Genomic DNA, 15,349 nt, shown 5'->3' with positions numbered 1-15,349 from the left:
TTTTCTTCATGTTATACAATGTAATGAAAAAAGTATCAAAAGTGTTATCATTTGTTGTCTAGAGTAAATGGAAAAGTCTTTCATTTTTCTTTCTCTTCTAACGCCTTCTAAAGGCTATGAATATGAATCAGAAATTATTAGATTGAGAAGAAATGGATTGATCGAAATGAGGCAAAATGGGAAAGGAATCAATGGGAGAAGCATTATTATCATGGATATTGCTCTGATACTCACCTCCTATTGCAATGCAATTCAACTTTAACTGTGAATCTTCTGGATAAGGACCGGCTATTTGACCCAATCTGAGGCCACTTTGAGGATCACTAATGATGACATCATTTGGTGGCACTGGCAGAGTGGACAAGAAAACAAACGATCAACTTTTTAAACTGTTATATGATCAAGAATCAGAAAGATAAATGAATCAATCAAGATGGTTTACGCTGACAGGGAATTTGAACCCCAACTTGAGGAGTGAGCAATAAAAGTGGAAATTAATAGACACTTTCTCAATAACGAACCAAATTAATTAGCGAAATTCATTAATTACAATACAGTAGAAATGAACTGAACTGAATGATAGATTTTTTAATAATTTGTTGAATTAATATTCAATCTGAAAAAAAGTACAAAACTATTGACTGATGAAGTTTAAGAAAAGATTTTCAAGTGAAAAAACTTCAACAAAACTTTCAACTTCAATTGTCATTCTCATGTCATTTTTATCTTTCAACAAACTGATTTTCGAATCGATTGCAAAATTCCGTTTAGCCAAAAGTCAAAAACTTCCAAAAGTTTCCAAGTTACAAGTAAATGAGTTTTCATCTTCGATGATGACTTTTAAAAATTATTCTGCTTTCATGAGAAACTATAACGAAAGTTTCGTAAACGTTGAAATGCTTTTTCAATTTTCTTTTCTCAATCCTGAATATCCGAACTCTGCTTCAATTCCTATTGAAAGTTCAATTGATTAAAAGTCGAAATAATTTGTTGGTCAAAAGTTAATCACAAATGATTAAGAAATGTTTAAGGTTCACAAAAGGCGAGTGGAAATGGCTTTCAACAGTAAAATACATTTGGACTTACAATGATGGTTATCATTTTGTTGATCATTTTAAAGCTCATTTGTTGTTCCCTAATAACAATGATAATAATAATGATACCTTGTTCAATGTTTATAATCTTTAAGAGTTGAGGTTCTCTGTGATACAATTTTTACTCTGAAAGATTACATTAGTTGAGTTAATCTAAATCCATCTTAAACTTCATTCATTATCCTTGTTTCTCCTGTTTTCAACCCATGTTAAGCCTTTAAGCTCAACATCACTTTATGAGTTTTTTTACTCCCGCTCTTTACTCCATTGCCTTTTCCTTTCTGCTTTCTGTTTTTCTCCTTATTTTTCATCTCTAATATCATGAAACAAAAATGAACCTTATTTTGAGGAGAAGGAGAAAAAATAATACTTTCATCTTTTCCCTTATGGAACCGATTCATTTCTTGATCATCACCGTCTTGAAACCATTACAATGGCTAATCTTTTGGCTCACTTTACTCTACGAAATTCATTTGACGAGACGAGAAAAAAACAATTTCAAGATAAATGTCAATGAACAGTAAAAATTAATCATGATAAAGAGGAAAAGGCAAAAATAAAATTTGAATTATTCAAAAATAATCCATTGAAAGTTGAACACATTAAAAGCTAAACAAGAAGTTGAATCATCAATTGAATGTTTCAATTGGTAAATTGAATTTTGAAGCGGATTCTATGCTTAAAAATCAAATTTCATTTTCTTTTGCTTTTTCATGAATATCTTTAGAGAATAAAATTTCCAAAAAAATTCTAATTTAGATTTAGATTTTCCATTCATTTCTCAAAAAACAAAAATATTGATTTCGTCGGTAAAACGCCGACTCCAGAAAATTCGATTCGAGAATTTTTACTTTTCCATGAATTTCTGGAAACTTGGATTGATTAATACAACTAGATTGATCAAGAAGGAACAAAATTCTAATTTTCGAATGTCGATTTCGATTTTCTATCATTTTCTTTCCTTTGTTTCTTCTTCTCTTCCTTATTAACTTGGTTTTCTTGAACATGAAGTTTATTACGATCAAGATTAAGATAATGGATTTGGCTTTTCCTTTTGCTCAATGTTGGGTTATTGATTAACAAGTAGAGTTTGATTTAATGAGAAGCAAGAAGAAAAAAGAGCGAGAAAAAAACGGTTCTGTTGCATGGTAAGTTGGATGATGAAGAAGGAAAATGATTGATTCCAATTTGGTAAGCTTACCAATTATAAATAGATTTATATTGGATATTGAGGTTCGAGACCATTTATAATCTACTCTGCATGAATAGATGCTGGCATCCTCCTCTCGAACTGGATTAATGTTGAGTATTGACGGAGAAGAGGAAAGGTTGAAGTAAATGCGATTCTCGTATTCAGAAGCAAGGGTTATTGAGGCAGTTTCAAGTGAATTGGATGAACGAGCATCCAACTTGAGGAAGGGTGGACCCGTTCCGTAGGCACTTTTAAACCATAAAATTAACTGAACAGAATCGTCTGTAGGTGAACTTGTGTTGCAGGGTAACTCAACTGAAGAACCAACAACAGTTTCAACTTGAGGATAAACTGAAACATTGCACACAAAGAAGCAAAAGAAATGAACAAAAAGATAAACATGAGAAAATTCAAGTTGAAAAGAAACATTGAAAAATCGGAATGAATTGGCTTTCGTCTTTTTTGCACATTTGGGTTGATTTTAATGTCGACACTTTTCTCCTTCGAACGAAACGATATTGTTCAACGAAAATGTCCAACTTTTGAAAATCCCGACTAAATTTTGGCGAATTTTTCTCGTTCGAAGACGAAAGAAAACTTACCTTTTTTAACGACAGAATTTGCCTTTGAACTGTTCATTGTATCGAGTAATCCATTTTTGGTTAAAGACTTTGACACACTAGAATCACTTTTATGGTTAAAGTTGAAAGTCAAAAGGATGCTGAGAAACACTTTAACTGTTGAATCCATGGTAAATCCCAGTTGCTCAATGTTGTTCCCAGTAAAACAAACTCGAGTATAACTTTGAACCAAATGGAAACCTTCAAACAATCCTTTTACCAAAACTCGAAGAATCAAACATTTTGGTCGAGAAAATTTTTTTATCAAAGTGTTGCCCTCTTTTATCGAGAATGACTGTTATCCAATGTGAAAAGAAAAATTCTTGCATCGATACAGAATTCCATGACTGAGAAAACTTGTAGTTGCAGACAAAAGAGGGAAACATTGGATTCCATCAAAGTTTTGAGTTAAGATGTTGAAATTTTATTACAGTAGGTATTAGACTTAAGTTAACGAAAGTCGAGATTTATTTCATAGTCACCATCTAACAAGCCATGAAAGTAGCTTTAAGATCGAATTTAATTTTGTCCATTTCTCTATTGTCTAGTTTCTCTGAAAACTAATTATGACTGAGATGGCGACACCTGAAAATTAACTTAACTCTGGCTCTATTTTGTTAACTTAACCCTAGTACCTACCGTATTAATATTCAACCGCTTTGCTGCCTTCTTAGACATTACCCAGGCCCAAATCATTCTGATAACTTTATGGTGCAAGGTTTAAAGAAGTTAACTAATAATTCAAAAGAAAACTGTTATTAAATTCTTTTTATTAGAACGAGTGTACTGGCCCGGTAAACTTTATGACGGTAAACATGATAAATCCCAGTTGTTCAGTGTTGTTTGCAGTAGGACAAAGTCGAGTAAAACTTAGATTCAAATGAAAACCTTCAAATAATCCTTTTACCAAAACTCGAAGAGTCAGATTCTGCTTGAGAAAAAACTTCTAAAAAGTGTCGCCCTCTTTTATCGAGAATGGCTGCTATCAATTCAAGAAGGAAAATTCTTTGGCTAAATCAAGAATTTTCTGACTGAGAAAGCTTGCATCTTCAGACAAAAGAGGGAAGTATTAGATTCCATCAAAGTTCAACATTTTCTCCTTCCTTTTTTGCCTGCTTTTTTGGCGTTACGCAAAAATCAACAACAGACGAGTTGTGATGAAGTTTCTATCAAGTTGACTCCGGCGATTATCCAAAGTGAATAATATGTTATCAGCATCCAAAGTGTTTCCATTTGTATTGATGTTTTTACAACATTTCCGGAAAAGTGAGTTTAGTGTTTTCAAATCAAATGCCAAAAATGGATTACCCGATGCAATAAATAGTTCAAAGACATTTTCACCCATTAAAAAGGGTAAGTTTTCTTTTACGAATGTTCGAATGCCTGGCGGTTTTGATGATCAACTTTGACCAACTGGAATTATGTGTATTTACGCGCCAATTTTGCGATTTGATTGTTCGTTTTTCGTGTTTGAGTGAAAAATAGAGCTTAAAATTTTTCGTTTTCTCTTCTTTTTGTGCGCTTCCGATCAAGGCAATGTTAATGAAGTGACCAGTTTTATTGGTGGAATGGCTCAGTTGCCCTGCAATGTAACGGCAGGGATGAAAGATGATTCAATACGTTTAATATTGTGGTTTAAAGATAGTCTACCTGGCGGACCAATTTACAGTGTCGACTCGAGAAACGCCAGTCTTAGTTTAGCCAAACATTTTTCTACAATTGAAAGCATTGGAGTTCGAGCTTCGTTTGATTTAACAACCAATCCAGCCTACCTTATTCTTGATCCGTTACGAGAAGAGGATATCGGTGAATACAAGTGTCGAGTTGATTTTGTTGAAGGACGAACGCTCACTACAATTGTTCATCTCAAAATAATAGGCAAGTAAAATGTTGATCATTTTCAATTGGAATCAAAGTTTTCGGCAAATTTTTGCTTTTAGAATATTTTAAATCAAAGATTTTCGACTCAAAAATTTGGAACATTTCACAATTAAAAAGCACAGTTAACATCAACTGCTCAACAAGTGAAAGAAAATAATGTAAAAATTCGACGGTTAAAAGATCGGCCCTTTGAATCTCTAGAAAATTACAAATCAAATTGGGAAAAAAGATTCGTTTTGTTCGAGTTTGTTTCCAAGTTTTATAGCATTACAATTCATGTGTATTTTTAGGAATTGAATTGCCAATTTTGTACAATTTGAAAATTTGATTCGAAAAAAGAGTTTAAATTTTTTCTCTGAAATCAAATTACGATTATGTAAATAAAGTGATTCATGACTTTGAGTTAAATCTATTGCAATGACTTTGAATTTGATCCGTTTAAATTCACTTAACTTATGAAAATTTTGTTTTGTTTCACTTTGGCCAAGTTCACTTGTACTTAAGTCAAAGTCATCAGTAACCATTTCTGACGCTTTTAAACATGTTTTTCAAATATTGCACAACATTTGATTTGAAAAACACCGTTTTATTGAGAAAAGGTTGAGACTCTGAATATTTTTAGGATAATTGGCATACCTCATGGAAAGACGATGACTGATTCAGTTTTAAAATCTCACTCGAGAATAGCTAACATGAAATTTTCATTTGAATAAACTTTGAATGCATGAAAGTGTTCTAAGAACGGAATTGTGTGTGTTTTCGAGTTTCTAGGAATTGAATGATATCGAAATTGAAATATTTTTTCGCTAAGAATTGAAGGAGTTTTGAATAAGTTTGAAAGCTATTAATATATTAAGCGACCTCAAAGTGATCGAGAAGAACTTTCATGACATAAATAATCTGATGAAATGGAAAATCAAGTTTTACGGCAAAATTAACTCAGAAAATCTTTATTTCCGAATCATTGAACTTACAATTTTTCCATTCGAAAACTTTCCGTGAAATGCAAGATCGAAAAGTTCATCATGTGACGAAAAAAAGAACACAGAAAAACAACATTTCCATCAGACAAGCTTCGAGTAAATTTGGCTGATCAAGTCTAACAAATTCATGAATTTCCATATGTAAATCATTAAACTGCTCTAAAAGATTTTCCTTAGAAAACATTGATTCCTTAAGATTGAACATTTTTAAATAACTGTTTAAAATGTTTACCAATTTTTTGACAATTTCAGTTCCGCCTTCAAACATTGTGATAACTGATTCAAATGGTCATTCAGTTGAAACTTGGGCTGGTCCCTATGATGAATCATCAACAATTAGCTTCACCTGTACATCAAAAGGAGGTGAGTTTACATCGAGTTCGTCCAAATCATTCCAAAACATCAACTTTTTTTCACAGCTCAGATTGATGAGAAAACAATTATTTGATCAAATTTTACTAAATTACGTCTTTATTAACCTTTGCTGAAAAAATAATTCATCAGTTTTGACATGAAAGCTAAAAAACTTACAAAGAAGAATGAGTTGAGAAAAAAATTGAAACATCATTCAAGCAGATAACTTTTAATTTGTATTTTCACACAAATTTAACCAAAATTTATGCAAATTTCAATTCCAATTAAAGTGATTAGAATGGGTTCTCAAGAGAAGATCAAATAAATTAATCTGAAAAGGTTGAAACTGTGAAGTAAATAAACTGTTACAGGTTAAATTACTTTATCTGTAAACAATTAATCATGTTCATTGACTGGTCGATAGACAATGGGAATGGGTTAAAGAGTGAAAAATGGTTTATTTGTTGCAAAATGAAGCAAGGAAAGGAATGAGGATGAGAAGCGAAGAGTGATAAAAATGATGATCAAGAGAATGGGTTTCAAATGAAATGGTTTAGATGTAAAGGATAGGAAAGCAAAAGCAAAAGCAAAAGAAGAAGAAGAAGAGAAAAAAACGAATTTTCAATACTTGGGCTTCTCTTCATTTTCAGTGTTTCCCGAATGAATCTTGTGTGTTCATCAAGCATGGATATGAGATGGTTATTGAGATCTTGACTGGGATTGATGGATGAAGACACACAACATGAAGATATGGATGGAAAGGGAGTAAAGAATAACAAATGAAAGTAAAGATGAAAAGGGAATGGAAAAAGTTGGCCAAAAGAGAATGATGAAGAAGATGAAGGAAAAGATAGAGAAGATGAGATTGATAAACAATTGAATGTAAACGTAGTTTAGTTAATTACACACTTGATTTGACTTTGTTTTCACTTCTTGCGCGTTTACTTTGGTTCAACCTCAGCCATTGAGCCAAAAATAATCAATGATTAAAACCTTATTGATGATAATTGTTGCCTTTGATTAGCATCATTAGTATGCTCAACTAAACCCTTGCCTACCAATTAACTTGTTATTTACAAATACAATTGAATGCACATTTCAACACCTTCCTTTCAGTTTACAAATTGACTCTGTTTTTCAGTTTAAACTTTTCCAACTTCAACTCTTTCCTCAACCCTTTGATTCTAATTTAATTTCCTTTCTCTTTTTTTTCCTCTCTCGCTCAGTTTCAAGTGGAACAGAAGAGAAAGTGATGAAAAAAAAAGAGTTTAACTTTTTACCTTTTTTGCTCCATTTTCTGTTCATTCAATTTTCTTTTACTTTTAATTCAATCAAATGGCTTTTTCTCTCATTTTGATGAGATTTTGAATTTATCTTGGTAACCGTGAATAGATAACGGATAAAAATCAGAATAACCATTGAAAGATAATGTAATATACTTACCTTTTACTATTTGTATTATCGATTATATTTACTCTCGAATTATCTTCTCTCTTTCACTCCCAACTCTTGTGATATCATTCCCAGTAGATAAAAATTCCTTTTCATTTTCTGCTATTCACTGAAATACTTTTATTTTCTCATCATTTTCTTTCTTTTCCTTTTCGCCTTCTTTTTTCCTTTTTCTACCTCACATTCTCATTTTAATCACGAAACTTTGTTACACTGTTTACTTTTAATTGTAGCTAATGGAAACTCTGATTGTCTTTTCATTTCCAACAACTTCACTATTCTCATCAGAATCATCCTTTTCCATCAATATAAAAGTCTTAATTTTTTTTCCTCTTCAACCAAATCAACAACTTATTGCCAGTGTTTCAAGTCGACAATGACATGATAATGTGCATTGTTAGTGGTCGGTTGAGATTTCATGGTTATTCAAGAAACTTTCATGATTTATTCTGAAACATTTTTTTTTTCGAAACTTTTCTTTTCTAAATCAGAGTTGGATTATATTGTAATGGGATTTTTATTGATGTGGGAGGCATAAGCTGTTCATTTGTCTCTTCGCAGGTTAATAGGTTCATTTTACTCTTTGCTATTTGACTCGATTTTGGTTGCTCGTTTTTTTCCCAGGTAAACTCTAATCTCATGAGACTCTTGATCTTCATCATTGTTTGTCTGTCATTGTTTGAACTTTTGTAACAGGAAAAGAGGATGAATAAATGGCTGTAATTTGATGCAAAATTATCTGCTCGAATTTTCAAAGAAGGAAAAGGCGTTAATCAGACTCGATTAACCTAATCGGTTATTATTGTCTAACACTTTGACTCTTCCGTTCATAGTGAAGATGCTAAAAGATTAATTTTGTTGATGCAAAAAAGTAATTGCAGTTCATCAGATGCACCCAATTCGAGTGAAAAGAATTGACTTGGAATTTGATTCGAACTCAATTTTGATTACATAATGAAACTATTCTAATCTTGGCATTTCTAGGAGCGCCATTGCCTTCACTCATTTGGTTCCTCAACGGAAAACAACTGCATCAGCCTTACTTCACTGAAGAATCAAACAAAACTGTTACAAGTAGCCTGGAGATTCACAACGTTTCTCGTGATCACCTCAATTCCGTCCTTATGTGCAAAGCAACTAATGAATTGTATCCAGCCTCGATAAATGTCTCAATTACATTGGATATTAATTGTGAGTAAACTTGGCTGAAACAATAGATGGTAAAATGCCCCGGAAAAGTTGAACGAAATCGTGAAAATCTTTTTTTTATTAGTTTACTTTCTCAATCAATTGCATTTGCTTTGTACATTATGAGTTTATAAGAGTTTTTTTGTGCCTAAAAATGTAACTATCGAGTTACTTTGGTGAGTAAAGTGGCTCAATAATGTAATTGTTTCACCTCCAGCAGTTGGTAAACAATATTACTTTGCTATTGTAATGCTTTAACGATTAATTACCTTTTTATGCTTTTCCTTTATTCCTGTTCCTGAAATGAAGAAACGTTTTTTGAAAAATTTTCGATCTCTTTATTTCCATTGACAGTGAAACCTCTTTCTATTGAAATGATTCCACCAAGGAAACCTTTGATTGCCGGACAATCTGCTGACATTATTTGTGAATCAATGTATTCAAGGCCTCCAGCAGTTTTGACTTGGCTTAAGAATAAAAAGAAGCTTCTTGATGAAAGGTAAAACTTTAATAGTTGCAATTTAAACTCCCACAGAAATGTTCAAGTGCAACTCGTACGAGTTGAAAAGTCCAATCTAATTATAACACTCATTATAAATTTCAATTCGAATGGCGATGTTTATTATTAAACTGTTTCTCAATCTAATTTTGCTTCTATTGAAGTTCAAAACGACCTCAAGTTGGCTTTGTAATGCGATATTATTAGCAACATTTAACATCATTTACAACCAGAAATAGTAAAGTGCTTAAGATCTAATGAATAGAAATGTGACTTTTTTCCAGTTTAACTCTTTATTCATTGCTAAATATGTAGAGTACAGCAAATATTTGTCCTTTTATCGAAAAAAACGAAAAGAAAATAAAACAATGAAAAGTAAATGTAATTGCAGATCGAGTTTGCTTCTCTTGGGAAAAGTTTATTCAATGCTTTTCTATGTATAGAGACACTCGAAAATTGAGAAGCCTCGAAAAAAATGAAACTTGACTTTTTTTCTTGTTCAGCAGTTTGACAAGAATCATACTCAGAATATCAACTTGAGTCAAATGAAACGATACGAGCCAATGATTCCATTATGTTCAAGAGGAAACAAAAAAGGCTTACAGATAACAACTAAAACTGGCAACTGTCGAACAGAAAATTAGCTTCAAAGTTTTGCGACTTTTCTTTTCGATTTTCCTTCAAGTTCATTTGTAGCGAAATGTCATTCTTTCTTTTTCTTTTCCAGAGAAATCATCACTGAAAGCGGCAACAAGACGACAAGTGTACTAAACTTCGTGCCTTCTCATGAAGATAATGGACTTTATCTCATTTGTAAAGCTGAAAATATCAGGCTCAAGAACAGTGCCATTGAAGACAAACTGCTTCTCTATGTAAGGTGTAAGTGTACCTTCATTGTTTCTTCAAGAACCTTTTCTGTTCAATATTCATCGATCAATGTAACTTTTATGCTTTTCAAGTCAAAGTTTCTTTATAATCATTTAGTTAGCAAATCTTTTGCTTCTTCTTTTCATGTTCATCTTTCTAATTGTTCAATAGACTGATTTCAGCATTACTAGGGAATCAACTTTCAGAGACATTCAAGTACTTGTCATGAAATTACAATTGATTCAATTTCACATTCTGCTGTGAACCTTCTTTTCATGGAATTTTTCATTTTTCCAATTTTGTTTAGCAAATATATTCATAAGGTTCTTTCACATTTTTCCTTTGAAAAGCGTTTATTATAATTGTGAATGTCAAACTTGAGTGGAAAATTTGAAGCTAAAAGTTGAAGAGCGAAGAAGAAAAAGAAGTGACAAACAGGGAAACAATGAGTTTGACATTGATCCTAATCAAATAGAAAAGAAAAATGAGACAAAACTCTGAGGATTCTGAAGACTGAAGAAAAGAGAAAGAGTCGTGAAAAAAGTACAATAAGTATCCAAATGCATGTAACAAAACATGTTAAAATATTGATTGAAATATTCTTGACCAAACTTGAACCAAAGTCTCAAGCAAAGGCAAGATTCAAATTTGGATAATCGATTTGCATTGTCTTTCCATAAGCTTTACATTCTTGATCAGCAAATTTGCTCATCAGCAAAAAGTGTTGAATCAACTCTTGGAGAATGAATTTTCCAGTTTTGCTTCGAAATTGCATGAAACTTGGAAAAACTCGACACTGATGACACAATTTTTTGATTCATTTCAGTTGCACCAATTACTTCTCTTGTAATGGAAAACCATCAAAGTTTAATGGTTGTTACTGGTGATAATATTGAGTTACACTGTCAAACCAAAGCAAATCCAGAAGTTAGTGAATACTCTTGGAGTTTTCAAGGGAAACCCATCGATCATAAGATTTCCATGAAAAGTAAGTTTAACTCAATTTGAATGTAATTCTCTTAGCATAAGCAGAAAAGGATGAAAATCACGAGGAAAAGTGTAACGTCAGAACATTGGAAAGAGAAAAGAAAATCTCAGAAAAGTCAGTTTCTTTTGCGTAAACCTGATTCAACGATCATCTTTCATCCAACAACTAATTTCTTCAAAATGCTTTCATGATAATAATGGTTGAATGTAAAATGCTCAAAAGCATCAATGGGCAGTTCGCTGCAAACACGTTTCTGCATTTGAACTTCAATTGAACCAATTTCCTTTTCATTTCGACCTTTTGTTGCAGAAATTTTTTACGCTTTTTGTCGAGTTTACAAAATGAAATGGATGAATTGGAAAGTTTGATGGCACAAGATTGTTTCTCATGTTTTGCCATCAAATCATATTCATTGCTATAATTGGAATGATACAATTTTAGCAAATGCAAAATGAAATAATTTTATTGCATGTTTCATCAAATAAGTTGAATCCACTTTTATGCTTGCTTTATATTCAATTGAACTTGTCTCAATTTCAAGTGTCTATTCAACCTTTTTGTTCCCATAAATATCACTGAATGTTCACTTAAATGGAAACAGTTCAACATTTACTTTTCTGGTAGACTTTTTCATCTCTTTTCATTTCGAGGTTAAAGCTAATGATCACTTGAAAGGAAGCAAAGTTAAACCATAATTTCGACAATTGGTTAATCATTGCAATCTATTTTCATACTTTTCCAACGTAATTATCCCATCGAAAGTAATTGACTCGATAATTGTACTTGAATTTCAATGTTTATAACAGATAATGACTGCAATTAAAAAGCAAGAAAAGACTATTGATATTGAAGTCCAAATTGAACAAATTAAGCATCAATTAGAATGTCTTTTTCGACTTGCATCAGAACCTTTTCAAACTAACTCGAATGACGCAGATTTGCAAAACAATATATTACAAAGTTTCTCGTTCTTACAATGTTTGATAAAAATAACAACTTGGAATTACATTTGAAGATGGATTTTACAGAAAGTTTCAATATTTTTCAATTCCAACTGCGAAGTAAGTTCACAGTGTTAATCATCTGTACAATCCTATCAATTGTAAGTAATCAATCAAGTATTAAACTCAACCTTGGCTAAACTCTGGCTTGAGCATTGTCTAGTCTCTAAGGAGCAAGTAGAGTCTTTTGAATAACAAGCATTTAGACTCATTTTTCGAACAAGAAAGTTTTTCACTTTTTGAATGCAAACTATTTTCACTTTGTTAACTTTAATTCTTGATGATGATAATAGGATGAAAACCAGTGACAGGGTAAGTAGGGATGAAGGACTGTAAAGAAAACTAAACATGATGAAAAGAAAATTGAGAATCGGATAACAATTTGAAGCAACTGAAAAATAAATAGCAAAAGCCTTGAGCTGATATACACTTTTTGGTTGTTACATCAGACTACTTGCAACCATCTCAATCTTTACTCTTTTTTTCATCTTCTCCACTTTGGTGTTATCCAATATTTCCTGCTACTCTGGGAGTGAGAAAATGAAAAAGCAAAGAAAAATGAAGTGAAAATAATTTGAGTAAAGAAAATTTGTTGAAAGTGAGAAGGATAAAGTTTGTGTCAATTTAAAGTCTGTCAATCAGATGAAAAGATTTTTGTACCTTTTAACTTTAAAGTTTCACTTTACCAGATAATAAGTGGTTGTGTTCATGTGGACAAGCAAACTTTGCCCAAAGGTTTTGTTGCGTCCATCATTGCTGACCATTTGCTTTACAAGTGTTTTCCTTTCAGTTCAACAGAGAAAAAAAACTTTATCAAAAGTTGAAAAACCTCAATCATGAGCCTCAAGTGATGGAAAAGCTAAATCTACATTTTAAGCGACAGTTGATTCGACGATTTTCTTTCACTTGTCCAGAGTGAATCTTTGATAACTGATTGTTAACAATGAGTTTAACTCTTCTAATGTTTAGTTTTCGAAATTGTTGAATTTCGAATTGAAAATTTCTCTAGAGAATCAATTTTGGAAATGTTTTTGCGCAAACCTTTTCTCATTGAGTTTGAACTTCAATTGGTCTGGAATGATTTACCGTTAGGTTATCAAGTTGCTCAACATTAAACAAGTTTAACCATTTGATTGATTTCGATGTTGGCACATGATAAATGTTTATCAGTTGTAATTTACCATAAATTTTAGCTTCAATTTTATTTAAACAACATTAGAGTGGAAAATGATTTATCACATTATCCATTCTCAGTGATAATAGTAAATTGAAGAGACTTGAAATTGACTTGAAACATACGAGTTGGAAGAAGAAACAGAAACAAGAAAAGGTTGAAACAATAAATTTATAATAAATCCAAGGATAAAGGTTAAATTCAATCTAGTGCAACAAAATCAATTGAGCAACAAGAAAAGTATGTCGAGAAGAAGGAAAAAAAGTCAATTTTTGTTTCTTCTTTTCTTTTGGTTTCTCTTGAAATGTTCAAGTTTTAAAACTCAATAACTGAGTAAACCCATGTAAACATTGTTTCACTGTTTATCAACAGCACATGAACACTTGCCAGTGAATTAGCAGAAAAGTGAAAATTGAAAAAATGTTGATTGACTGAAAGAGACTGAAAAAAAGACAAAACCAGATAAACCAAGTGTGTTCAAAAAAAAGGTCATGAGATTGTTGTTATTGAGAGTTTACTTAGAAAATTGTTGATACAACTAAATGAAAAGGAAAAGAGATGAAATGAGAAATATCATTATATTTCATTTTACCATTTCTTGTTCATCTTTTCTCATGATTTTTCTTCAACTGTCATTCAAGTGAGATGAACTTGGAGATTATCAAAAGTGAAGCGCAAAAGGAAGAAGCAATATCTTGAACAGGGAAGAAGGGAAAAAGTAAAGTAAAGTGACTTATCAAAATAGTGGATTTAATATCACTAAAAGTGATAAAATAAATATCGAAAGATATATATCGTTGCATTTCAAGTCAATTCTGTGGAATTTCAAGATTTCTTTCTTTTGCTTTCTTCTAAATCAATCAATGAATTTTTTCCTCATCATGAGTTTGTACAATCATTTCAGTCATTGTGTAATTCAATTCTATGCAACATGATTCTGTTGATTTTGATCTTGAAAAGATTGATACAAATCCAACCTCATTCCACATATTGATAACTCAATGTTTAAACTTGGGAAACTTCGTTGGTTTGTAAACTATTTTAACTTTGAACTCTTTTCAACAATTTCTCGATTTCCTTTATTCAATCAACAAACCACTTAATAGATATTAACGTAATCTTTCCTTTCATGTATTTCATTCAATAAACTTGACATTTACCTTTTCATTTCAGATGCAAAAATCAATGGATCATTTCTAAGCATCAATTCTGTTGGTAAAGAAAATTCTGGATCATATAAGTGCTCAGCTAAAAATGAAATTGGCTCTGGTGAAAGTGACCTTAATCTTAAAGTTAATTGTAAGTTTTACCATCAACAATGAAAATTGAATTCCCTTTCGTTTTTCATCCAACATCGCATTATTTAATTTCGTAAAATCTCAGACTTCGATTGAATAGAGAAGATTCTCATGGAAGTTCATTTTGATTAAAGAAATTACTTCAATTATGCTTTCAATTGTCGAAACAGAAAAATCTTGTAAATTTTCTGATCTTATTGATGATTTAGCGATAGAAAGATGTTTGAGAAAGAATGAGTTTCAAATCGCTTTTGTTTAATCAAAACCTTTCTTGTAACTTAATGATTTTTAGCGTTTTTCTGAATCCGTTGAAATATTTCTATCAAATTCTTGTTCAACAATAGAATAATCATTAGAAAGTTTTCATTGAAATGCGAGTTTTAAGTGCTTTTTAATTGGCAAAATGTTTAGCTCGAGCAAAATAATTAGTTGATCATTAAGTCGAAGCTCAATACAAAAGCTAAACAGCAAAGTGTAGCTTTTCATTTTAATAATTTAATTTTCTTTCATCTTGCTTGTGAAACTTTACAACTATTCCAGACTCAAATCTAATTACTTTTATGATTTATTATCAACTGTGTAAATTTTCACAGCCAAATTAAACTTTGTTATTTTGTTTCTTTTGTGCGAAAAAAGTTTGCAAAAGTTTTCTTTCAAAACAATTTAAAAAACAGTTTGTAACATTAAATGTGATTCAACCGATTAAATCATTTTAATACCAAGATCAAAGATGCAAAATCTCGAGCCGATCCAAAGAA

At 31.4% G+C, this 15,349-nt stretch overlaps 2 protein-coding genes across 2 annotated transcripts in view; one reads left to right on the top strand and one right to left on the bottom strand.

The window, feature by feature from the left end:
• LOC107363174 (uncharacterized) overlaps positions 1-3,108 on the bottom strand; it is a 96,224-nt gene extending 93,116 nt beyond the window's left edge. Inside the window, exons 1-3 of the mRNA XM_015930357.2 lie at positions 2,889-3,108; positions 2,296-2,637; positions 235-348 (exon numbers count right to left, since the gene is read on the bottom strand). Coding sequence (XP_015785843.2) covers positions 235-348; positions 2,296-2,637; positions 2,889-3,036 — 604 coding nt within the window. The 5' untranslated portion in view covers positions 3,037-3,108. The remainder of the gene's footprint in view (positions 1-234; positions 349-2,295; positions 2,638-2,888) is intronic.
• Positions 3,109-3,995: 887 nt separating this feature from the next.
• The window catches only part of LOC107363355 (neural cell adhesion molecule 2-like), a 36,081-nt gene continuing 24,727 nt past the window's right edge, over positions 3,996-15,349 (top strand). Inside the window, exons 1-8 of the mRNA XM_015930562.3 lie at positions 3,996-4,259; positions 4,440-4,784; positions 6,023-6,133; positions 8,561-8,767; positions 9,119-9,263; positions 9,991-10,142; positions 10,957-11,118; positions 14,467-14,592. Of these exons, the coding sequence (XP_015786048.2) occupies positions 4,112-4,259; positions 4,440-4,784; positions 6,023-6,133; positions 8,561-8,767; positions 9,119-9,263; positions 9,991-10,142; positions 10,957-11,118; positions 14,467-14,592 (1,396 nt within the window). The 5' untranslated portion in view covers positions 3,996-4,111. The remainder of the gene's footprint in view (positions 4,260-4,439; positions 4,785-6,022; positions 6,134-8,560; positions 8,768-9,118; positions 9,264-9,990; positions 10,143-10,956; positions 11,119-14,466; positions 14,593-15,349) is intronic.

The sequence above is a fragment of the Tetranychus urticae genome, chromosome 3 (genome assembly GCF_039701765.1).
Source record: "Tetranychus urticae isolate SD_2017Ah chromosome 3, NJAU_TeUrti_SD_1.0, whole genome shotgun sequence".
Classification (NCBI taxonomy): Eukaryota; Metazoa; Arthropoda; class Arachnida; order Trombidiformes; family Tetranychidae; genus Tetranychus; species Tetranychus urticae.
Note: the sequence above shows the minus strand (reverse complement) of the source record. Positions and strands in the feature narration are given on the sequence as shown.